General features: G+C 46.8%; 1 protein-coding gene across 2 annotated transcripts in view; it reads right to left on the bottom strand.

Annotated features, from left to right (window-relative positions):
• The window catches only part of RTN1 (reticulon 1), a 123635-nt gene that overhangs the window by 16705 nt on the left and 82446 nt on the right, over window positions 1–24484 (bottom strand). Inside the window, exon 1 of one of the 2 annotated variants that reach the window (XM_076345657.1) lies at window positions 182–536. The exons of the other annotated variant lie outside the window; for it this stretch is intronic. Coding sequence (XP_076201772.1) covers window positions 182–242 — 61 coding nt within the window. The 5' untranslated portion in view covers window positions 243–536. Of the gene's footprint in view, window positions 1–181; window positions 537–24484 lie in introns of those variants that run through there. 2 annotated transcript variants of the gene reach the window in all.

Genomic DNA, 24484 nt, shown 5'->3' with positions numbered 1-24484 from the left:
AGACTTTATGGCTTTTTATCTTTCTTTCTTAAATTACCCCCCAAAGAAAAGCTTCACGGGGAGGGAGAGAAAACAGCATGCAAAGGCCCACAGGTGAACAATGCAAAAATGGACGGATCCTGCCTTCGCCTCCTCTGACATGCAGTCCTTCTAGCATGCAACACTAGAATAGATAGAATACCCTGACATTTCCAGTTGCTCCAAAGACAGTCCATCTTGGTGGAATCGGCACTGGCTTGCATCTCGGAGAGCTGAGGAATTGCCGGTCCTTTCGTCGGAGGCACTGCGTTACCAGTCAGGCATTCCCGAGCATGGGTGGGTTAGCGGGTATCGCTCCCGTCTCCCTGCTCGGCTCCGGACTGATGCTGTAAGCAGCACAGGCGGAGGGGGGAGGGCATATTGTACGCGCTGCGGTCTCCACTGCAGCAAATCAGCAGTGTGATGTGGTTGCCCTAGGGAGCAGGCTCCTTTGAAAAGGGGATGCAGTCCCCTTTCAAATCAAAAGCTTGCGCTTGGCGGCTTAGCCTCCTAAGCCATCGAAATGGTTAAGGCAACCTGACGGCAAAGAAATAAAAACAAATTGGGTGTGGGTGGAGGGGGGGCGAGGGGGGGTGAGCAGTGTTTCCTATGTGACTGTATGGTTGTGACTATTCATGTTCCAGAAATTTCTTGAGAGTGATGAAATCTGGTGTTTTCTTCATTTTTTTGAGAGGGGCAAATTTCCCCCTACCCCTCCAGGTTTTGATGCCCCCCTCTCCTCTGCCCAGCTGGGTGAGGTCAGGGAGCAAGCAGGAGAAAACCAAGGGCAGGATCCAACCCCAACAGAGCAACCCTCGTTTTGCTATTCTTTCAAAACTATTCCAGAAACAGAAGAAAATAGCAGAGTACCCACACCACCGGGGATCACCCTTCTCCCCCTGCAGGCATGAGCACCCGCAGGCACCGGGTGACCCACATGGGCCCCCAGCCCCTCGTGCCAAGCCCTGCTACACCGGGATGCCAAGCACTGCAAGCTGCACGCAGGTTAGGGTGTGGGGGGTATGAGCACTGCCTCCTCCCACTGCTCAAATTGCTGCATAAACCAGGATTTGAGGTGCAAAGAGTGCAGGTATATGGGACAACTTGTGAAAAAGCATGTGCTCTCACTAGTAACTGTGAGCCCACTAATGGCTGAATTTTAACACCAGCCCCGACACTCCTCCTCCAGGTAAAACACTGCCCTTGCCTCAGTTTCCCTATCAATAAACTACTATAAATAGCCTCGCAGAGATGTCATAACTAAGCAATGGCCACACAGTACTTGGTAAATACTTGGAAAGAAAATGCTTTACATCCACCCAACCTATTTGCCTTTTCAGATTTTGGGGAGTGGGGTGGTTATTAATCACAAAGAAACTCCACAAAAAGTCACCCCATTTCACTGAAGAGTGACCTGAGATACAGCAGATCAGACTTGTTCCAGTCATCGTTGGCAGAACAATCCCAGCTAGGGACCTCTCAGCTCTGAGGTTCTATTTAATCTTTTAGATCTGCTAGTTTATGAAATAATTTTACTTTAGCCACGTTATACTAAATTCAGCTTTTTTATATGGAAACAGACAGCAGCACAGACACAGTGGGTCATGGACACATCGGCATGGGGAACAGACTTTGAATCTTTCTGCTCTTTTGGCTCCAAAAACAAACAGTCTTTAATGCCTGTGTTAACAGAGATCTCCAACTGGCAGTAGTAGGTCACTTATCCTTCCCTCAGGTAACTCATCTCGTAGAAGAAAGCCAAAATTTAAGGAGAGATTCACCACAGTTTGATCTTAACCTTTACCTAGGAAGCTCTGCTGGGATTATGGAGGCCAACAGCTATTGTTCATGTTTCAAAACGGTCTTTGAAATCCCCCAAAAGACTTGCTCTAGGCTTGAATCCAGCATCTTCAGTCCCCTAACAGGGAAATAATTAACTAATTGGTGCAGAACTGGCTTCAGTTGTCATTGCATATAGTAAGATTAAATCATCGACAAACAATGTTACCAGTGTTGATTTTATGTTCTTCCTGGCTTTATTAAAAAAAGGAAGAAACAGGTTGGCAAGGGATGATTTCTCAGCATGCATTGATTGGCTTAGCGCAGCAAATATCCCTATTGATACGTTTTGCCCTGCACAATGTTTGCAGCTCTGCGATGGGGTTCCCAGCACCAATCCATAATACGAGGTATTTACAAGCAGTATATGTAAAACAGAGCCATCATTCACATGAAACTCCTAAATCCTGGAGTCCCTGAAAAAAAGCCAAAGAGACCTCAAACTTAGTGCATCAGTGAAACTCATGGCTATTGGGCATGTACCATCAGCAACACAGCAGTGACAAGACACAAAATCTCTGCTTAGTCTCACTGTAACACACATTTCTCAGTCAGGTATCAAAGACAAATTCCCTTTGGAGAGAAGAGTGGTCCATGTACATTTAACAGCCCAGTGTTGTATGAAGCAGTGATGATTTCTCCTTTCCTTCATTGTTGGTAGGGATTTTTCTTGCCCCAGACTTCAGGTCTCCATCTCCTTCCCCAGACTACCAAAATGAACCATACTATCAGTTTTCCTGCTTAAATTCTTACTTCCCTTTGGAAAAGTGTCTCTTCAGACTTGGCCCATGTGATTGGACTGTCCCGTGCTACTTCCAGAGCTATTTTAATTCATGGGCACCAGAACCCGTCACTTTACCACCAGTAACAAGAACAATGCTTTTGTGTCAGAAACAACTGAACTGGAACTGCGAGGGACAGTGTGTCTACATAGACTGGCACAAAAAGTTTAACAAAATCCCAATCAGCACTGGGTGGATCCAGGACTAAAATGGCAATTGATAAAAAATGCATTTCTACAATGAGAATTTAAATTATGCATTCAGTAAGTAGTGAGCCAGAATTAGGACTAAGCAGTTGGCCGTCAATAGTCTGAGAGTGAGAACTACTTCTTTGCAACACAACTAAACCAGGACCACCAACTAAACATTTACTGAGCAGACTGGAAGGCACAAATAAGCATAGCACTGCCTGGATCTTAAAAGGGTGAGACATGCACAGGTCAGAGATCTTGGCATCAACTGCAGAATACCGCAGTGTTGGAGGAGAGTTTTCCTGTGATCATGAATAGAAGCAGGATTAAAAGCAGTAAGTGGAATTTGCTTCCCTTCAGAGCACAGTGCATGGAAAACCTCCTTCTGCCACAGGATGTTACTGAAATGATTACAGATCTTAAGATGTTTTAGTGAGGTCACCTAAAGCTCAATGTTGATGGCACAGCCACAAGCCAAGTGGGCTCATCAATATTTGCCTGTTAAGTAGCTCTGCTGGAGATAATGACCCATGTATATAGGATGTGTGGGGTAAGGACTTAGTAAAATAAAGTTACCTGGTTGCTTTCAGCCCCTGCTAACCTCCCATTGAGGGAAACCTCTGGCCAAGTTAACACGAGTAGCGTATTTCTGTCTGCCTCATTTATTTCCATCCCTCCAACCCCAGCAGGGATTGCTGGATGAGGTGCAGACTGCAGCTCAGCAAAGGGCACGGGCACCCTGCCGCGGTGTGTTGGCCACCAGGGATGTGTTGCTTACAGGGACACAACAAGCCCTGCATCAGGACTAGCTCTTCAGCCCTACCTTGCTTCCCTCCAAAGGTCCTCCTACTTCCACAGTGACCCAGCCTGCCTGTGCACCGCTGATGAGCTCTGATGAGGTCAGAGTTAACAACAGTTAAGGCTTTTTAGGTAAATACACTTGAGTTGACATAACAGTCCATAAGAGCTCAGAAGTACCCACTGTTCTACCATGGGAAGGATCACACATGGCCCTAAACTTCAGGGCTGTCCCTTAACAATCCTGCTGGAGGGCAGGGTGGAAATCAGCACTGGTTTCAAAGAATATTTAATGATAACAAATTCAAAGATAGAGCTGAAACTGTCGCCAGTTCTGCTTTAAGTGCAGTGACGTTGAAGACACTTTGGACTGATTATGGTTTTCAGAACAGCGCTCTGCATCACTCCGCATCAACGCATCATGGGACACATTGAGGGCAGTGCCAGATCTGCAACGTGGTGCTGTAAGATCCTGACATTTAGCACTTTAGGAGAACAATAGCATTAAGGGAGATCGTTGGGTTTTTCTTCTAAGCTAATTTGTTCTTAGCATTAGCAACAAAAATAGAGGGGATGCTATTTTGAAAGTTGCATTAATATGTCCCGAAGCTCTAAAGGGCAATGGGGAATTTTTGCCTGCGTACTCCAAGCCAAGGGCAGCCAGCAATTACATTTTCATGAGGAGGCTGTCAATAGCAGAGGGATGAGCCAGATCCTGACTCTGCTCTCATCCTTCCCGCTGTCTTCCACTCATTCTTGCACAACACGTTTTCTGGGCTGCAGAATTGCTCAGAGGCAGCTCAGGTGGAAAGGCCATGAGCTGGGAGATGCTGACGGCTATTTCAGGTCCATCACTATTCACAGTCTAGGTGGTATATAGAGAGCACTGTCCTTGCTGTCTTTTGCCCTAGGTCTTTGGTGTTTTCTCTTAGGAGATTAATTACTTTTTTTCCTCAGGTCTTTAGACCACAAAAGGAATCAATCAGCTGGTAAAAAAAGACAATATGGTCTTAAACTGGTGCAGTTTACGTCTGAAGCCGAATACTTGCAACAAAAGAAACCCCGTGTCCTGGCATGTCACATAATGTTCCAGCTTCCCTGAGATTTCTTTCAGAAGTCTTGAAATGCCTGGGTTTATGAGGGTTTTTTAAAATCATCAGTCAAAACATTTGGGTTGTTCTCAGGGACAAGAAGTGTGTTTTGAGATGTGTTGCTAAGCTTCTGCTCTGCTGCCTCTGTTTCACTTTCTGCTCAGCAGATCTGTTTTTCATGCCCATTTTTGCTCGAAGTCTGAGATTATCATAAGGCCTTTGGCAACAACCATGGGACACAAGTCAAATGAGTGGGTGAAAGAATCAGGTGAGACATACTTTGCACTTGCTTCCCTCCCCAGGAATGAGGTGGCCTTTCTTTGAATCCTAGTAAATGAGCCATCTGGGGGGAAGTCCTTAGATTTGGCGCTATTGTTAAGAAACAATTTTCCGTTTTGGTTTTTGAACCTCTGATGTGCAGTCCCCCAGCAAACTTGGCAGAGATCCTCTTCACCGGCCATCCCAGAGATGGCTGGCACTTCTGCAGTGCCATTTGAGCTCACTGACTACTGCAGGCAACAGCACATGTAACACATCAGAATCAATTTTGATTTACTCCTGGCTCTTCAGCAGTGGATAATTTCTCTTGTTCTTTAATGTTATTTTTGAACTGTGAGGATCATAGAAATGAAGGCTCTATTCCTGCCTTTGACCTAGAAAAGTCTTTTGATTCTTTCCAGTGGGATTACTTTTTTCAATTGCTGGGAACCTTAAAATCGGGTGTTTCTCTCCTTTGGGGGAGGTAGTTGGTACATCTTCATTCCTCCTTTAAGATTTGATCAGTAAAGCTGATGAGACCCTAAAACTCTGGCTGACCTATTGCATTCCCCCATTAGAGCAGGCTCTTATGGCACTTGCAGCCTACTCCCATTTTCAAGCCTGCCGCTTTTAAGCCTGTGCTGCTAAATTTGTCTCCCTTACAGCATTGCTGGTGCTGCAGCTGGCATTATTAATTCCATTTCATTAACTGATCTTCCTAATGGACTGGAAGACAAAAGAGAAGACAGTCCTGAGACCACAGCATGGCTGGGCCTCAGGAGATCTATGTTCAGTCCTCGCGTCTGCCACAGGCTTCCTCCGTGACCTTGGGAATCATCTTTCTTAGGTCTCTGGGTCTGCTTGGTCTATTTAAATTTGGGCCATCATCTGCTTTTTAAGCTTTATTTCTGCAGCACCCAGCACAACATCTGCTGCTCTAGCAAAGGAGCCTCATGCATTTTTGCAATACAAGTTGCAGGCAAGTGTTACTGGCTGTCATTCTTGGACCAGTGGAGATCAAGCAAGATTGTAAAGATGAATTGGGATTGCATTGCTCTTGGAAATGGTGAAATCCTGCCTGGTGCTGGGCAAGGATGCTGGGGGACAGAGGAGCCTCCTCGTTGGCCAAGCATGCCCAGAAGAGATGAAGACGACACACTTTTAGCAAATTCTCCAAGCAAAGTCTGGCGGCCAGTGCCTGAGCTGGGGAAATGAGGCCTGGACTTTGCCACCACATGAGTGTGCCACAAGCCACCAGGGACGCTGTCCCTGCCTGGGCAAGGTCCTGTGCTGGGGGCAGAGGAGGTGGCCCAGGAGCAGCTCATCTCTCTGGCTCTCCCCCTGCACTGCTGGCACCCTGCAGGGCAGGCACAGCCTCTCTGAGCTGCTTTGCTGGGGGGAGAAGGCAGTAAGAGGCAGAAATAAGAGAGTGAGCAGGGACCACGCCAGTACAAGCACGCAGGCACATGGCGTGGTGGTGCACAGAGAGAGCCGTGCCCCAGGCAGGCAGCCCTGCTGCGAGCCCAGGCAAAGTGCCACACCAACGCAGCTCTGCCACGCAGCAGCACTAGACAGGTCCTGCCAGGTCAAGTCCTGCCCTTTGCTCGTCCGCACATCCAGGTCCTGGGCTGAGGCAGCTCCGGTGCAGCCCCCAGGAAAGATGTGCCCACAGAAATGCCCAAAGCCTTGCTTACAGGGGCAGCCCCTCGCTCCTGCCCTACTGGGATCAGGCCCAAGTTTTGAAGCTCCAGGTGCTGATTCAGGGGCTGGGATGCTCTGTCTAAGTACAAAATGCAACTACAAATTGTGCAAACGCGACTGCAAATTAAACCAACAGCCTGCAGGCAGAGGCTCAGGAGGCTGAGGTTTCATTTGCAGCAGTGCCACAAGCCCTTAATTCAGGTTGGGATTCTTATAAGCAGCCAGGGGTGCTTGCAAATGTGCTGTGGTTTGCAGTGTTTCTGCTGGCCTCTCTGCTCCTGTACCCAGTGCTCCTCCTGCCAGCCCAAACCAGGCGGGTGGGAGAAGGTACAAAATGACTTACCGCAGACCAAGCCCCTTTCCCCAGCCCCTGTTCCCCAAAAAAAGTCATTTTCTTTGGGGAAGGGAGTCACCCAGCAGGCCCTGAGCTGCTCACCCCTCTGCACCATGCTGGAGAGCTGCTTCGAGCATCTCAGCACGGTCATCTTTGCCTCCCCCCCCCGCCCCTACCCCACTGCACGGGGAGGCTGGGAGGATAAATGCATTAGTGGTGGAGGTATGCAGATGCTGTGGCCATGCACGCACCGGCTCAACAGACACACAATTGTCATGGCAACCCCAGCTTTCCCCGGAAAACAGCAACAGATCACTAATACACCGCTGGATGCAATAGCCACAACCACCTGCTCCATGGATGCGAGACACCTGGGTACCAAAATGCTTTCTGCAAAGCGAGGGATGGCGCTCACCGAGCCACAGCTCTAGATCATACTCAGGCTGGGAGGTCGGCTGCTGATATGGAAAAATCTTGGCTGAGGTGGCAGAGGAAGGGGGGACAGGTTGGGCAGGGGCAGGTTAGAAAGCAGCTGCTCCTATCCTGAGCAAATGCAACCCTACAGCGCTTGCAAAGGCGATGGAGGAGGCAGAGAGTGTGGCTGCTTATTGCAGGAATGCTAACAGCACTGCATGGCACAAAGGGCTGATGAACGAGGAGTGCATTAGTACTGTCCAAAGGAAAAAAAAACCCAAAAGGAGAAATGAAGGACATAAAATACTGGTGTGTAAGACAGGAATGTCAGTGCAAAGCGGTGGGAGGGGGAAAGCAACGAGAGAATATGAGCAGGGCTCTGGCAAGAGACAATATGAGCACTGGCTAGAGAAACACTTTGGACAGTGAAGCAGCACTCTGATTTTTAAATGTTATTATGGGCCTCTAGGGTAATTAGAAGAATTAGATCAGGAAATGATGTGCCAGAAGTGTTGCCTGGAAAGTGGTCAGAGTTGTGTTTGCTGGGGAAATGAGCAGGGAAAATGGTTTTGTGGGGCATTTTAGGACATTAGCTGGAAGAAAAGCTACACAGAAAAGCAGTGATGGTTTGAGTGTTGGGGGGGCTGGCGCTGCCCCGGCACATCCCCTCACATGGGGCAGAAGGAAGAGGAAAGGATGGATCGTATGTATATATCTTATGGAAGATACCATAAGCAAGGTCAAGCAAGCTTCCAGCATCAAATCAGCAAAATATGCAATGAAAATCCACACCCTGGAGCCAGCTTATTAGGAACTTAACATCAGTCATCCCTAAAACTAGATATCTTATGCATACAGATGCAAAATGAGGAGAAAGAGAAGAAAAAAATGCAGAACCCAGATAAACCCACTGAATTTGTGGAAATGGGTTTCTGTCTGAAAAACAAATTCCATCTCTGAGTACCTGAACAACATGTATCCTTGCTCCCCCTCTCTGCACACAATGAGAAAGTCCTGATTTGGATGCTGACGTCGAGTATCTGAGAAAAGACAATTTCATTTCCCATTCTGAAGGCCAAAGGATTAAAGATAGATCAGCAAAACTATTTCACATTTAGAAAACCAAACTAAAAGGCCTAAGGAATTCAGATTTCCCTGATGATATCGTTAAACACCATAAGCCACATTTTCCTGATTGCTTCTGCAAAGGAATGATAGCTCTCTACTCTGGGATGAGCATGAATATATAATAGGAGGTATAGAGTGAATTTGAATGTATATATGTAAAATGAAATTATTTTGCTATCTTTATCAATTAATAAGCAGCATGAAAGTTCACTGGTCAAAACTGAACAAGGGAAAATGTTTTCCTTATTTCACAGCATATTTAACCACTCTGCTTCAATAATGGATAGCACGTGGTTATGGTAGAAGTAGCAGTAATTTCGGAGTAACAGTGTAGATTTGCAGAGATACAGAAATAGCTGTTATCCCAGAGCACTGCACATGAACAATGCAAGGTGGAAGGATAGCATACTACATTTTCTGCATGAATAGTGAATTCCCTTGCAACAGGTTTGGCTTTTGCAGAAACTGGGGAATTCCAAAAAGAGTAGTAAAATAGGTCTGGGCAAGCATTGCAAAAGGTCTGCTGGGATTTCTGAACTGCTTTCCTTAAGTGTTTCACTCCTTGCAAACATTTAAGTACATGGGGCTTTGCTGAAACTCCCTGACTGAGACAGGTACCACCAAATACCCCTTTGTACTATATCAGATACCTCATTCTTAATAAAAACATCCAGGGACTAAAAGCACGATATCCCTGTGTCCCATCTAAGGCTCTTGCACTTCATATGCCAGATACTTAAGATTAATTTCTTGCAAATGAATCAGAGATAAAACAAAATGGCATGACATTAATTTTAAATTATGATAAATTCAAGAAAACCACAATCTTTGAATGTGCGAACAAAACAAACCCAAACCCCAAACCCAAATGCCATATTTTGTTTTGGATGAACCTCATCTTTCACAGGTACGGTAGACACGATCAACTGTTGCTGAATGCCAGGCAGGTCTCTGAGTCCTGCTGGTCCTCAGCACCTGCGGGTCTGGGCTTTGGAAACCTCAGCCTCTGAGTACCCCCAGCTTGAAGCTGAGAGTCATCAGCCCTCTAGATTAGGATGTCTAGTACTGGGGGCCAGAAGAGAAGGGACTGTACTTCATTTTGGAAGCAGCAGCTCTTACCTTTTCCAAAACACTTGCTTTTTAACACTTGCTTTTTAACTGTGCTTTTTTTTCCTCCTTCTTTTTCCCAGGTTGACATTTAAAGTGATCAAAGTTTCCTGTGAACCACAGCTTCTAAGTTTCAGATAAATATAGCCATGCTGCTCTGCATTTGTTTGTTTTCCTCAGGTTGCAAACCTGCAGTCGAGACCTACTTATTCTGGAGCAGGGAGAGCTGCTGCTTGTCACCATGTGCTTCAGCAACTGGGGAGGAGCACAGCCCTGCACGCAGGGTGCAGCTCTGCACCGCTCGCAACATGGGGTCCAATCCTGCTCTGGCAATTCGGAGCAAACTAACCAGCAGCCCCTGTGCTGGCTCGAGGAGCCAGAGCAACCCTGGAGCAGGCAGAAAGCAAAAGGAGGCGTGATGCATGGAGACAGACTGCTTACATGGGTGCACGTAGCGGATGATGGAAGTGGCCATGGCTGAGGGTATGTGACATGCCCAGCCCACGCCAACATGCAGGGGGACAACCCTGAGCCCTTCGGGACACAGTAAAGCTCTGTGGGCTCCACAGTATGGATGAAACCACATGCAAGGGCAGGAAGGTCCTGGCCCCCCCTCCCTTGCGCACCCACACATACCCACTCAACCCAGTACAATTTATTTTGGCCTCCCCATTAGCTGGGAAGTAAACGTGGCAATTACTTTGCATATCTGAAGTGTCAGAACCCTTCAGCACATTTCCCTGAAGCTAAATAATTAATGAAGAGCTCTGATTAGCGTGAATCTTGTGGAATCATCAGACAGTGTGGAGCGACATTTATTTTTACCTCTCAACGCCTGAGACGGGGCTTTGTTAAAAGGCCAAGGATGGATGGGCTTCCCGGCTGCCGAAATAGGAGGCTGTCCTGCAGCCGAAAGGGCTTGGCTTGGGGTTTATTTTGGAAAAGAAGGTTTCTGCCGTGCTTAGGCTGCCACAGACAGAAGCAGCCTTCAAAATTTGAATGCTTTGCAAGTGATGGAGGATAAAATACACTTCTTTTCCATGCAGGAAAGACATCCTGCATAAGTAGCACCCAGCAACTCGTTCACCTCAGTGCCTCATTAGAGGCACCACATCTAAGAGGCTTTTTTCCCTCTCACCAACAAACAGGGGTCAAGTAGAAGATACCGGGTGTGCGGCTGCCAGGGGTCAGGTTCAGCTTCTGCAAATGAGACCACCACAGCAGGACCCAGCTCCCGCAGCAGGATCAGGCCCCATGGAGTCATGCCTGCAGCAGTGGGTTTCCAGCTCGGCCTCCAGTGGCAGAGAGATCTGGTGTCCCTGAGGGGTGAGAATCTTCTAGCGAAAGACTGCTGCATGAGAGACACAGGAAGAGCTGGTGACTGTTGCTTAAGGTCCATTTTCTCCTAAAAGTTCTTTCTGAATCAATTCCCAATACAAAACATGCCAGCCACCCAAAAAGCTGTACTGAGCCCTGCCGATGCCATGCAGGTTTGTGTGAGCCGCTGGCCTTTCCCCAGCCCTCCCTCGTTTTGCCCTCAAACTGCAAATAATCTGGTTTTTACCATGACCCAGGGAGGAGAGAGGCTGCCCAGCGGACACATGGAGCTATTACATGAGCAAATTGGGTATCTTTGGGGTCCCGTAATGCAGAGGAGGGTATGATCTTCACCTTCCCAGGGAGAAGACAAAGGTAAAGCAAAGGGATTACATTAAAGCTGAACTCTCCTGACCCCAAATGCCACTGCCATAATGACACCAGCTCCAGAACTCACTGTCCCTGCCCTGCCTTATGCATTTCACCCCTGAGCAGCAAAGGGGCACGTTTACGCGCTCAGGGAGGATGCTTTCAACCCCCGCAGCAACACTAGTCAGGCACCTCGGAAAGTTGCCTCTCCCTAAAGGGATTTCCTCCTCACCCAGAGTTTTGTACAAACAGGAGGTAAAGGACTCCTTGCAAGGAAAAGCAAATATTTTGGAAATCATGTACTTTAACTCTATGCCTGTTTTGCTTCATCCAACACATGTTTCCATGGAAGCAGAGGAGGGAGCAGGCAGCCTGCGGCTGCAAATCATAGCTATCTCACTGCCTGCTCCCGAGTCTGAACAGACAAATGGATCATTAAAAACAAAACAAAACTGAAATTTAAAAAATCCCTTTTGATAGTAGATAGCTGATATTTAGTGCTGCAATGTTGTTTTTAGGGACCAGGGTCCAAGCGCATCACAGCTGAATGAAACCAAACTTGGGCTCATTCTCAGAGGAAATGGAGTATGCACTGAATAAAATTATTTTTGTTCTTTTGTTGATCACATTGGTGTAGTGATTGTGTGAGCACAGACAATGTCAGCACAGCACACAAAGGGAGTTATATAAACGGATTAAAAAGATGTTTTCAGCATGGTTTGGAGGACTGTATTGCAGGGAGAGGCCAAAACAAGGATGGTTTAGGAAATAGGGATTGTTTAGGAAAATGGAAGGTTTATCTGTTGATGCAAACCCGGTTCTGATCTCAGGAGTGAGTCTCCTGAATTCAGTCTGTCTGTCAGTCAGTCACTCTTATCAACATGTCCTTTGAGCAGAAACTTATTTTTTACTGTAACCACAAAGTTTTCCTGGCCTTAAACTAGCATCTTGAGGCATCACCGCATTCAAACAAAACGTGCAGTTCCTAACAGCTTGCAAGCCTGTTGCAAATACATCTTCTTGCTGCTGAGCCAGGCACGTTTCACTGGGAGTAATTACCATACATCCTCAGGTAAGAGCTCCCTCCTACCCAAAATGTTGCACTCAGCAACTTGAATGCAGCCGCTCCACACGGCTGCTTTGGAGCGACTGAGCTGGATCTACCTGGTTGCTTTGCTCCAGCTCCCAGCAAGGTAGCAGGGCTGATGTATGTGCAGCCATTACGTGAGCAAATGCAAAATGTCCTTCCTGCATTTACCCTCCTCAGACAAATACATAGCTGCTTTACAGCAGCCTGCCTTCTCCCAAGAGGCAGCAGAATTTCTCACCAGTAGTTTTCTTTCTTGACTACCGGGCAAGAAAAATTAGGCACACTTACAAAAACTGCCAATTAGAAAATATAGTTGCAGACTCTAGTGAGTTAAAAATCCTGAGTTTTTAGTGCTTGTGAGATTTCCTCCCCACAGCTCTGTGTAATGGATTTGGAGCTGTTCTCTATAGCTGCCTGAACACTGAATTTCTGAATACTGTGATCAATACTGTATTGAATACCGATACCTATGATCTAATGACAACTCTGTGTGCATCTATTACTTAAGTTTAGTAAATAGCTTTCAGGGGGAGAAAAACAAAAATTGAAAGAATGGGTCAAATCAACTCAAGTTTGTTAGATACTACATCCAAACAGGGAAATATGTGAGATGAAAATAAATCTATTGGGGAAAATGGAAGGATTTTGCTTGGACCAGGACTGACCCTATTTCCAGAGCCTGCAAAGGTCCCAGACAACTCTATACCAGCAAATCCCAATGAGCAAATGGCAGTATCACCAAAGGTATCATTTTTGCTTTTTCTAGCCTGTGAAATTCATTGCTAAAAGGGGGGTTCAAGCCAGCAGACCCAGACAGGGCAGGGCCCTGCAAACACCTTTAGGCTGGAGGCAAAGTCTGCGGTGGTGCCGAGTACCAGCATCCCGGCAGGACCTGCAGGGAGCAGGGAAGCACTGGTTTGGTTTTCATCTCTGGTTAGTGCTTGGTTTCTTTCTTCATACCACCGACAGGAATTGCCTGGTGGAACTGGTTGGTACCATGAACTGTGATAATCCAGGATTTCTTCCTTTTTTAAAAATATGGACATCAAATCATAGTAGTGATTTGTGGCTTGTTTCTACCTATGCCATTGATGAGCAAGCCATTGACGTCCACTGGGCCCAATGGCCTGAAGATGAAAGGCTCCTGTGTCCCATTCCCAACCCTGAGCCCACGAGGAAAAGGTTCTGCAAGTTTTACAAACGTGTAACTCAGCGAAGGAAGAACAGTGCACCTAAATTCTTGGACCAAATAGGAATGAACTGGAAGGAGGGCAGAAAACTAGTGCAGATGAGTCTGGAGGATGTCAGAAAAGCATTTGCCTCTAGACAGAGCAGGATATTGATCTGCAGAGTCACATAGTAGCACACGCTGGACAGGAAGCATCCGAAATGCATCAGAAATTGGGTGAGAGAAAGGGAGAAAGCTGTAATAAAATCAAGCAGTGTGGCAAAAAGAGGAGGAAGGAGGAGGCTAGCAGGGCAGCTAGCGCTGGAGCCATGGGTGTTTACCTCGAGCGGTGTATCAGTGACCTTGAGAGTGATGCCATTATCTAATGATGCCAAATTGTAGGAGGCACAGAACAAATTAATTACAAATGGGAGATTAGGCTTACGGTCTGATAAGCAGCTCACGGAGTTCAATGAAGAGAAGTTTTAATGAGATTAAGTGACAAAGCCATCACTTAGAAGGAAGCATTAAACAGACTACAGACAAGGAGAAAGAACTGGGGGCGAAGGCAGAGAACTATTAAAACCATCTGTGTTATTAAAAGAAGAGTAAACAAGGCCTGTGCCTCTCAGGGAGAAATGGAGATGATAGTAAGGCGTGCTGGCACTGCTGGTGGGAACTCTTCCCTCGAATGTATCGTACGTAGTGTCTGAGTCAGGCTCAGGGGGATATTGATGGAGCGCAGCAAGGGAAACCCAGCGCACATTTGGGACCAACACAAGGAGCAAAGCACTGGCTGGCTTGGTATGAATTACTGCAAGGAAGAGGCCTGAGGGGAAGTGCAGGAGGCCTGGTGTTACTAGGGGACAGCAATGGGTTGGAGCTGGACTTGATGGAGAAGACTTTTGCCATGGCCCACTTCAAGAGCAAATGCAGCAGGGCATTGGGTGGTAGCAATCAAGGAAAGAAACAGGCTAGCAGTTAATATTTCAGGCCAAGAAGGGCAGCTCTTAAATAGTAATAGCTACTGCTAATGATGAATAATTCAAGCAGACCATTTGGTCCTCTGGCCCTTAGGTAGTTCCGTTCCTCTAATGTACAACAGAAGCATCATTTATAGTACACGACAGGAGGAATCATGCATTCGCATAGACTGGCTGTGCTGCTTCTCCTACCAAACCCACTGCATCCTTCTCCACGAGCTGTATTTAAAGCTGAGTGCAAATATAACAGGAACAGTAGCAGCTTCAAATCAGACTGATGAGGAACCCGGGGTGTAAGGCAGCCCTATCTTACCGTGCAGCAAACAGCCTGGCAGCTCTGGGCAAAGGTAGGGATTGAAGATAACGTCCCCTGTTTACGTTACCTACAAGTAATGGGACAAAACAGTTCCTGAAGAGGAGGAGAGACTCATCTCGTCTTTTAAGGGAGGTGGTCAGACTTCTGTATGTCTGTTTTACGAAGCCAATATTAGACATGTTTCCTCATCTTTCCTCTTCACGATGGGACAGGTGCAGTTGGGGTACGTGGGGCTGGCTGACATTGCCAGGCATGTAGTGACTCACCAGCATAAGGGTTTACCAATTCTCACTCCTCAAATGGATCCAATTAGGGAAAAGGTTTGGGAACAAAGCAGAGCAGACCCCAGCCACCTCGCTTGTCTCCCCTCTCCCTCGCCCTTCCACCCACCCCTCCACATGAGGGGTAACACCATGACGAGGGGATGAGGGGACTGAAAAAAGGAGCAGGCACCAGGCAAAGCAGGGCTGACCCTCAGCCAACACAAAATGGTGAAATTTCCTGGTTTCATGCATTAAACAATCCTCCTTAGACTGAAATTCATCCCGCAAACTCTCCAAGGAGAGGACCTTACTGCATGCTCATATTCAGCTAACACAAGATCCTGATCTTGACTGGGTCTCCAGGCACTACGACTAAAATAAAATCTAAAAACAGTAATCAGCGCAGAGCTTTCTTTTTCCTTATGAAATCAGGGAGCAATTTGTGCATGTTAAGAAACACATCTAGCACTACAGCCTTTCAAAGTCATCTGCTATTCCCCGACTTCTCTTGCAATGCAGATTATCCAAATGTGGATCCCTGGGTGCTCTCTGATACACAATTCCAGTAAATATTTACATCCCCTCTCTTCCTATTTTGGTTTGAAATATGCTAAAAGGATGCACAGGGGGTGCCTCAGCATTTTACAGATTCTTCACTTTGGTCAGCAAAAGTGAAATCCTGCGGGAGTGACAGCTGAAAGCATGTTGCATTCTCACCTTTCTGGAAAGAGTCAAACCCCCACAGTTAAATCTTGTTTAAAAAAACTGCACAAAACCAAAATGTTTGGCAGAGCCTTCTTCAGTGATTTGATTTTTCAAATCTCTTCCCTTCACTGGGGATTACCCAAGATAAGCTAACAGAGATGGACTCTCCCCATTTCTTAGGGTCTGTCGCTGAGAAAGGGAGAACCGATCCTGGGAAAACACAAACCTTGGTGGTTTAGGATGCACATGTTTTGTGCATGCTTCCTTGTTTGTCCTTGTTTTCCTGAGCCAGTGCTGATAGGGATGAGATGATAACTTGGTCCGCATGCCTGGTCACACCTGGCTTGACCTGGATGGAAAATCCCAAGGAAACCCAAGCCGAGGCTGGGAGGGGGCTGTGAGTCCTTCCAACGAGTCCCTGTCCTGAGTGATGGGGACCAGGACCTCAAGGCTTACCACAGCATGCCCCAGCAGGGACATCCCTAGAGACAGGTCAGCCATGAACCCCTACTGTGACGATTGTTCTGTGGCATTTGCTGGAAGTGGATGGGATGGTCTTACCCCCGCATGTGAGTGGGGCTCTCCTCTAGTGGGGATGGCGTGGGGGCTTGCTTTTCTTTTGGCTCCAGGAACAGGAGGGATCATTGGACTCTGCAGGAGCCCAAAGAAACTGAGGACTTGGTATTCGGATGCAGCTAAGCACAGCTGGACATGCTGATACTGGCTTTGTAAAGGCCCAGACAGTTCCTGCTGTCTGTATTTCTGCTGCATGATTGTCCCCTTGCTTTCTCTGCAAAACCTCCATTTAGCAGCACTGGGAACTCTCTCTACTGGGCAAGCACAAAGCAGGCAGGAGGGGGAAGGCTTAGGTATAGAATTATACATATATGTATGATACATACCTATGCCTGACTCAAATCCATGAATAGAAACTTCAGATCTGAACTCCACCCTTGCCCACAGGGCAAAAGGAAAGCCTGTATCCGAATAAATCCTGAAAACCTCAGCTGCTAGCATCTCCAAATCAGAGCAACAACAACAACAGGAGCTGAAGCCAAGTGCTCTGAATATTTTCTTCCAGAATACTTGGGAGAGCTCGGCTATATGTAGCAGAGCGATTTACATGGTGTTTGAGGCAACATTTCTAGTCTTAGCAGAGAGGTGCCAAGAAACGATTCTTCTCCCCAGGCAGGACTCAAACCACAGCATAGCCAGGCCTGCGAGTCCATGATTATCATATTGATCTTTTCAGCCCCCCCCCATGTAGCATCAAGCATGTGTTAGATGGCTACTGCTCATCCGAGATACTCCTCTTAGCTACTGCTGTGGGTTGTAGCGCAGTGAATACTGCAAAGGCAACGCCTCTGCTCAAACTGTCCCTGGGAAGAGGGTCAGATCCTAACCATGCTGAAGACGAGGCTTCAGTTCCCTCCCTTCCCTCAAAACACAGTGGTGTAATGCAGAACAGTTTGATGAGGTGTTGTTCCCCTGTTTCTATGGGATTTGAAGTGGAGGGAAGAGGGGGGGATACCTGCAGACAGATGCCCAGATTGGTCCAGGAAAGGGGCTCTCGCCTGGATAAGGAGCACTGGGGGAAGACATTGCAAGACTTGTGATTGACTTTTAACCAGGGGAGCAGGAACAGAAGAAAGCAAGACATTTTTAAAGGGAATAAGAGGAGACAGCATGTTCTCCAGACAGATGTGGCTGACAAGGGTTAATCTTTCAGACTTCATGGCTCTACTTGCTATATTACAGTTGCCCCATCAATGCCTCTGGCCCTAGACAGCTGCCTGCTGGCCATTATCAGTTCTTTGCAATACCTCCCCTCAAAGGGAAGGTCTGCCATCATGAACTGAGCTAACCTGGGCCCACAAGCACCACCAAAGTTACACTTGTGTGCATGGCCAAAACATTCACCCTCCTCTTTACAAAAGGCTTGCAAACAGCAGCAACTGGCATTTAAGGGGTGGGATCCCAGGCCAGATCCTCCGTGAAATCTGTGACACTGGGGCCTTGTTTGGCATTTTCTCTCCAGCACCCTCATTTATTTCGCTTTGCAATGTCGGTTTGCCTGGCCAGCTCAATGAATAATTCAGCACCATTAAGCACGTGTCAAAGCTGCTTCAGCACTTAGTAGGATCAGTTCTTTGGCCCTTTTTTCCACTTAAACTTCATTCCAAGATAATCTCCCCTTCATTGCTGCTGGAGGAGCATGATCTACAAGAAAGCACATTGCCATAGCTATATGGAAATATAGCTATATATATGGAAATAATGCCTTTGATAGAAATGGGGTGCTGCTAACCATTCTGCTCAATGCACGGTGCCTTGCTGCCACTTTGAATGATGGAGAAACCCGCTATTTTTTTTACAGACATCTATCGGATATAAGGGTCAATAACCAGGCGATAAGGAAAATCTCACAAACCAGGATTCAGAAAAAGCTGGGGTCATTTCCCAGTTCCGTTGTGTATTCCTGGTGTTATTGCAGTGAAATCAATTCATCACACCCAAGAAATCAATCAATCATATGATAAATTAGTCAATCTCAGTCCCTTTTTCACTAGTTTTTCTAGACAAAGGGGCTTTAAGATGGGTGTGCATGTGTTTCAGCATCCTATCTGTAAGATGACAATAATATCATCTCCTTTCTCACTTTGCCTGGAGATTTGGACTGTTTCACTGTCCCTCGCTGCCAGGCTGCAGTGCTGAGAAAAGTGGGGCTCTCAGCATGTACAAAACCTGTAGGTTCACTGCTTCTAGTAGTCCTGTCACTGTGATTGAATAATTTTTATTTCAGTCCCCCAAAATCACACTACTCAGATGCTTTCCCTGCAAGGACCAAGGGCTGTTTCTCTGGAACATCAGACGTAACTGCACATGCAACTTCTGACCCAGTTTGCATGGGTCATTACCATGTCTGAGAGCACCAGCAGCAGAGTCAGCACATAATATCCAGCTGCAATAACTTCCTGTGCAAATAAAGTGTATAGGTGAGTGCTCGTTTCAGAAGGCACAATTGCTACTATGGCTTTTATTAAATCCCACTCATTTTATGACTCCCTGGTTGGAGCAATAAACCTTTTGCTTTCAGCTAAGGGTACACATGGGCCTGCTGTTTCAGCAGCAGCAGGAAAGCTCCAGCAGCTCCAGTGCAGGCGTCTGAGACGAACAGGGATGGCAGCCCATTCTCTCGCTTTGGAAACTAACTTCCATTCTTTCGAAAATCTCTTGCACTTAACCTAAGCAAGTAAGCATAGCTGCTCTTGTTTCAATGGTACATTAGCTGACAAAGTAACCTTCAGAAATCCTGGCTATTAATCTCCGCTGGTTTTTCTGTAAGCTCTCATACTCTTCTCCTTGACGGTTGCCCAGATACAGACCTTGTTTTGTGGATGTTATCAGCATTTCATTAGGATGTATGTAATAACTCCCCCCTGCCTCTCTAAGGAACTGTCTATATTTCTAAAAGAGACTAGAAAATCCTGTCTGTGCAATGCCTGCCTCTGCCAACAGCGCTCACTGAGTGAGCACAGATCCGAGGCTGCTTTTAAATGAGTCGCTGTGAAAACAGTGTCTCCAGGATTGTCAGAGGCTGGGTTTTGATCTTACACCACTGTGGATCCCAAGTAACATCAAGCAAGGCAGAGGGTTGATACCAGCCAGGCCGTGGGTGGTATCAGACCTTGGAAATCTGCACTTGTTTTTTCCCTTAAATTCTGCAATCTCATTGCACCTCCTGTTCAAAAGATAAGAAGTAATTAAAAAAATTTACATTTTGCTCATTTGTATGAAATGTGCTGCTCCAACAGGGTTTACATCTAGCCAGATGAGGTAGCAACACCAAGAGCTGTTTCCCTGGCAAATTATTCTTTAGGATCCAGTTTGAAAGGGGACAGTCATTACTGAGATTCCTACTTTACCTGGCAATCTGGATAGTCTAATGCCAAATCCTTAATGCAAGCTAAATTTGTTGCCTTGGAAGCCCTCTCTCTCCAAGACATGGCTTTTTGCAAAGGTAATACTGATTATTACCCTGATTATTGCCCTGGTCCTCATGGGGGACTTCAATCACCCCTCTGTTGGAGGGACAACACGGCAGGGCATAAGCAATCCAGGAGGTTCCTGGAGTGCATCGATGATAACTTCCTTCTCCAAGTGGTAGAGGAGCCAACGAGGAGAGGTGCTATGCTGGACCTTGTTCTCACCAACAAGGAAGGGCTGGTGGGGAACGTGAAGCTCAAGGGCAGCCTGGGCTGCAGTAACCATGAAATGGTGGAGTTCAAGATCCTTAGGGCACTGAGGAGGGCGCACAGCAAGCTCACTACCCTGGACTTCAGGAGAGCAGACTTTGGCCTCTTCAGGGATCTGCTTGGTAGAGTGCCATGGGACAAAGCCCTGGAGGGAAGAGGGGCCCAAGAAAGCTGGGTAATATTCAAGGATCACCTCCTTCAATCTCAGGAGCGATGCATCCCAACAAAGAGGAAGTCAGGCAAAAACGCCAGGAGGCCTGCATGGATGAACAAGGAGCTCCTGGACAAACTCAAACACAAAAAGGAAGCCTACAGAGGGTGGAAGCAAGGACAGGTAGCCTGGGAGGAATACAGAGAAATTGTCCAAGCAGCCAGGGGTCAGGTTGGGAAAGCTAAAGCCCTGATAGAATTAAATCTGGCCAGGGATGTCAAGGGCAACAAGAAAAGATTTTATAGGTACGTCAGGGATAAAAGGAAGATGAGGGAAAATGTGGGCCCTCTCCAGAATGAAATGGGAGACCTGGTTACCCGGGACACGGAGAAGGCGGAGGTACTCAATGACTTTTTTGCCTTGATCTTCACCGGCAAGTCCTCAAGCCTCACCGCCCAAGCCACAGAAGGCAAAGGCAGGGACTGGGAGAATGAAGAGCTGCCCACTGTGGGAGAACATCAGGTTTGAGACCATCTAAGGCACCTGAAGGTGCACAAGTCCATGGGACCCAATGAGATCCATCCGTGGGTCCTGAAGGAACTGGCAGATGAAGTTGCTAAGCCACTATCCATCGTATTTCAGAAGTTGTGGCAGTCCGGGGAAGTTCCCACTGACTGGAAAAGGGGAAACATAACCCCCATTTTTAAAAAGGGGAAAAAGGGAGACCCGGGGAACTACAGGGCAGTCAGTCTCAGCTCTGTGCCTGGGAAGATCATGGAACAGATCCCTCTGGAAGCTATGCCAAGGCACATGGAGGACAGGGAGGTGATTCGAAACAGCCAACATGGCTTTACCAAGGGCAAGTCCTGCCTGACTAACCTAGTGGCCTTCTAGGATAGAGTGAATACATCAGTGGACATGGGAAGGGCTACAGATGTCGTCTATCTGGACCTCTGTAAGGTCTTTGCCACGGTCCCCCACAACATCCTTCTCTCTAAACTGGAGAGCTATGGATTTGATGGGTGGACTGTCCGGTGGGTGAGGAATTGGTTGGATGTTCGCATCCAGAGGGTAGTGGTCAATGGCTCAATGTCCAGATGGAGATTGGTGATGAGTGGCGTCCCGCAGGGGTCTGTATTGGGACCGGTACTGTTTGATATCTTCATCAATGACACAGACAGTGGGATCGAGTGCACCCTCAACAAGTTTGCAGATGACACCAAGCTGAGTGGTGCGGTCGACACGCCAGAGGGACGGGATGCCATCCAGACGGACCTGGACAAGTTGGAGAAGTGGGCCCGTGTGAACCTCATGAGGTTCAACAAGGCCAAGTGCAAGGTCCTGCACCTGGGTCGGGGCAACCCCCAGTATCAATCCAGGCTGGGGGATGAAGGGATTGAGAGCAGCCCTGCCGAGAAGGACTTGGGGGTACTGGTGGGTGAAAAGCTGGACATGAGCCAGCAATGTGCGCTCGCAGCCCAGAAGGCCAATCATATCCTGGGCTGCATCCAAAGAAGGGTGGCCAGCAGGTCGAGGGAGGTGATTCTGCCCCTCTACTCTGCTCTGGTGAGACCCCACCTGGAGTACTGCGTCCAGCTCTGGAGCCCTCAGCATAAGACAGACACGGACCTGTTGGAGCGGGTCCAGAAGAGGGCCACAAAAATGATCAGGGGGATGGAACACCTCTCCTCTGAAGAAAGGCTGAGAGAGTTGGGGTTGTTCAGCCTGGAGAAGAGAAGGCTTCGGGGAGACCTTATTGCAGCCTATCAGTACTTAAAGCGGGCTTATAAAAAAGATGGTGGCAAACTTTTTAGCAGGACCTGTTGCAACAGGACAAGGGGGAATGGCTTTAAACTAAAGGGGGGTAGATTTAGACTAGATATAAGGAAGAAATTTTTTACGCTGAGGATGGTGAAACACTGGCCCAGGTTGCCCAGAGAGGTGGTGGATGCCCCATCCCTGGAAACATTCCAGGTCAGGTTGGACGGGGCTCTGAGCAACCTGATCTAGTTGAAGCTGTCCCTGCCCACGGCAGGGGGGTTGGACTAGATGACCTTAGAAGTCCCTTCCAACCCAAACTATTCTATGATTCTATTCTATGATTCTATGATTATCTTTGTCCTTTTTGTGCCTCTCACAGTAGTTTGCACTCTAATGAACTAAGTTGTGGATTATTTTCATATGATCTGTGAGAAAGCTTATACATCTTTTCCAGTGATGTTAGAGAACTGCAGGAAAGTACTGGAGAACTGGCAGCACCCAGGTGGACCTAATCAGTGCCCATGTTACAGAAGACTCCTATGGGGAGCTGCGATGTGAAGCAAACTCCAATACCAGCTGAAACCTTTGGAAGAGATCACCCATTCCACATAAAATCACATGGCACCAGCTGGGAAAGGGTTTCTCTGAGCGAGTGATACCAAAGGGCTTTCAGTGCATAGACCCATGAGTCAAGTTGAAGTTGCAAGAAGATAAACTCTAAAATGAGGCTTCTGGGAAAGCAGAGAGCCTTTCACCTAAAAGCAACCCAACTGGCAGGGCTTTTCCCAATGAAATATTCACTGCTGCATAATGTGGCTTTCAAAATACTCATGTTTTGTGTCTTCTGAGCCCTAAGTATGCAGGAAACAAACACTTGGTTGTCTTGAATGGAGAAACGCCTGTTTCAGAAGCACGGGGATCTTTGTATGCCCAATTTTCATAAACAATGCTCAGCTGGAGCCTCCCAGACTCATAGCACTTGTGAAATCTATCATCACTACCAAAATGACAAACCTTCACTTTCATTGCTAGAGCTGATTTAAGCAACCTTGACATCACCAAATGTCCCCACCACAGGCAGGCTAGTGTCTGGCAGACCTGTGGTAGAGGTAGAAGATTACTGCCATCCAAACTGACCTATCCTCTTCTGCGTTATTTTTTTCCATACTTGTTTGTATTCCTCACACACAAATGAGGCGCTGCAAAAGCAAAACACCAGAATGACCTCTCACTGCTACAGTTCCCATGTAACCACCGAGCTGCTGCCAGAGCCAGAGGGGGAAGACAGGATATCTGTGATACCTCTCTGGAAAAAACAGCGGGTAAAATTGCCCAAGTTGGGTAAAGGTCAAGACAGTTAGGAAAAAAATACTGCAGAGGAATAAAACAAAAGAAAGTGGTAATCAAGATAAGATTAAGAGTCAAAATGACAAAAACACCACTCTTTCTTCAGGGGGGGAATCAAGCCCTTTGAACTGTTGGATCATTGCATGTCCCTTATTTTCTATATTGTTCCGAACTGACATGAACACAGCAGCCTCCCAAGGAAAAGGAAAAAAAAAAAATTCCCCTTTTCAGTCAATATTGCTATTATGTCCCAATCAGCAGTGCACTCTCAGAAGCTAAGGAAAAACACCAGTAAAATCAATACCCACCTCCAGGTTTTATTCCCAATGGAGATCTATCACACGCCCCCCCCCTTCACTACAGTCAAATACATTAATTTTAACCTCAAGCTATCTACCAGACACAAATAACAACACTCAGGGAAGTCCTTATTCAGCTTAACATCCGAAGAATTAGAGCCACCCTGAAACAGGCAGAGATGTTCAAAAGTTTGTATTTCACCTCTCCTTGAGAACGAGAGATGTATTTTATATCACCAGACCTTAATCATAAATTTAAATCTGACCTGAAATGAGTACAAACTCTTCATTTGAATTAGTGAGTGAAACTGGTGAAAACCAATGATATTCCCAGCTCACAGAGCATTGCAGAGGTTCAGAAGCAGCATTTCTAGCAGATCAGAAAACAAAATATTCCAGAAGTTCCCTGCAAAACACTATATTTATGAGAAGATTGCATTAAGAGGCAAAATATTCTGTGTTAATAAAAGCAAAATGTTTTGATTTTTCCTTTACCTAATTTGTATTATACTATATAAACTTCCCTAAGCACCTTCTGAGCTAAAAACTTAGCATCATTTACAGAAAAGCCTTGCAGGCGGTATAACTTTTCCCCTTCATTATATATGGGTTTTTTTTTTTCTTTCTTGTTTCTGTACGCCTAGAACAAACATCTCTCCTTACTATATATTGTGTCAGCCACAGAAAAGCTATCAATAGGTGTTAGATTTGGACTCGATGATCTTAGAGGTCTTTTCCAACCTTAATGATTCTACGATTCTATGATTTCTCTGTCAATAACAAATCTCCGAGATCTGC

The sequence above is a fragment of the Aptenodytes patagonicus genome, chromosome 7 (assembly GCF_965638725.1).
Source record: "Aptenodytes patagonicus chromosome 7, bAptPat1.pri.cur, whole genome shotgun sequence".
NCBI lineage: Eukaryota > Metazoa > Chordata > Aves > Sphenisciformes > Spheniscidae > Aptenodytes > Aptenodytes patagonicus.
This window is presented reverse-complemented; position numbering and strand designations above follow the sequence as displayed.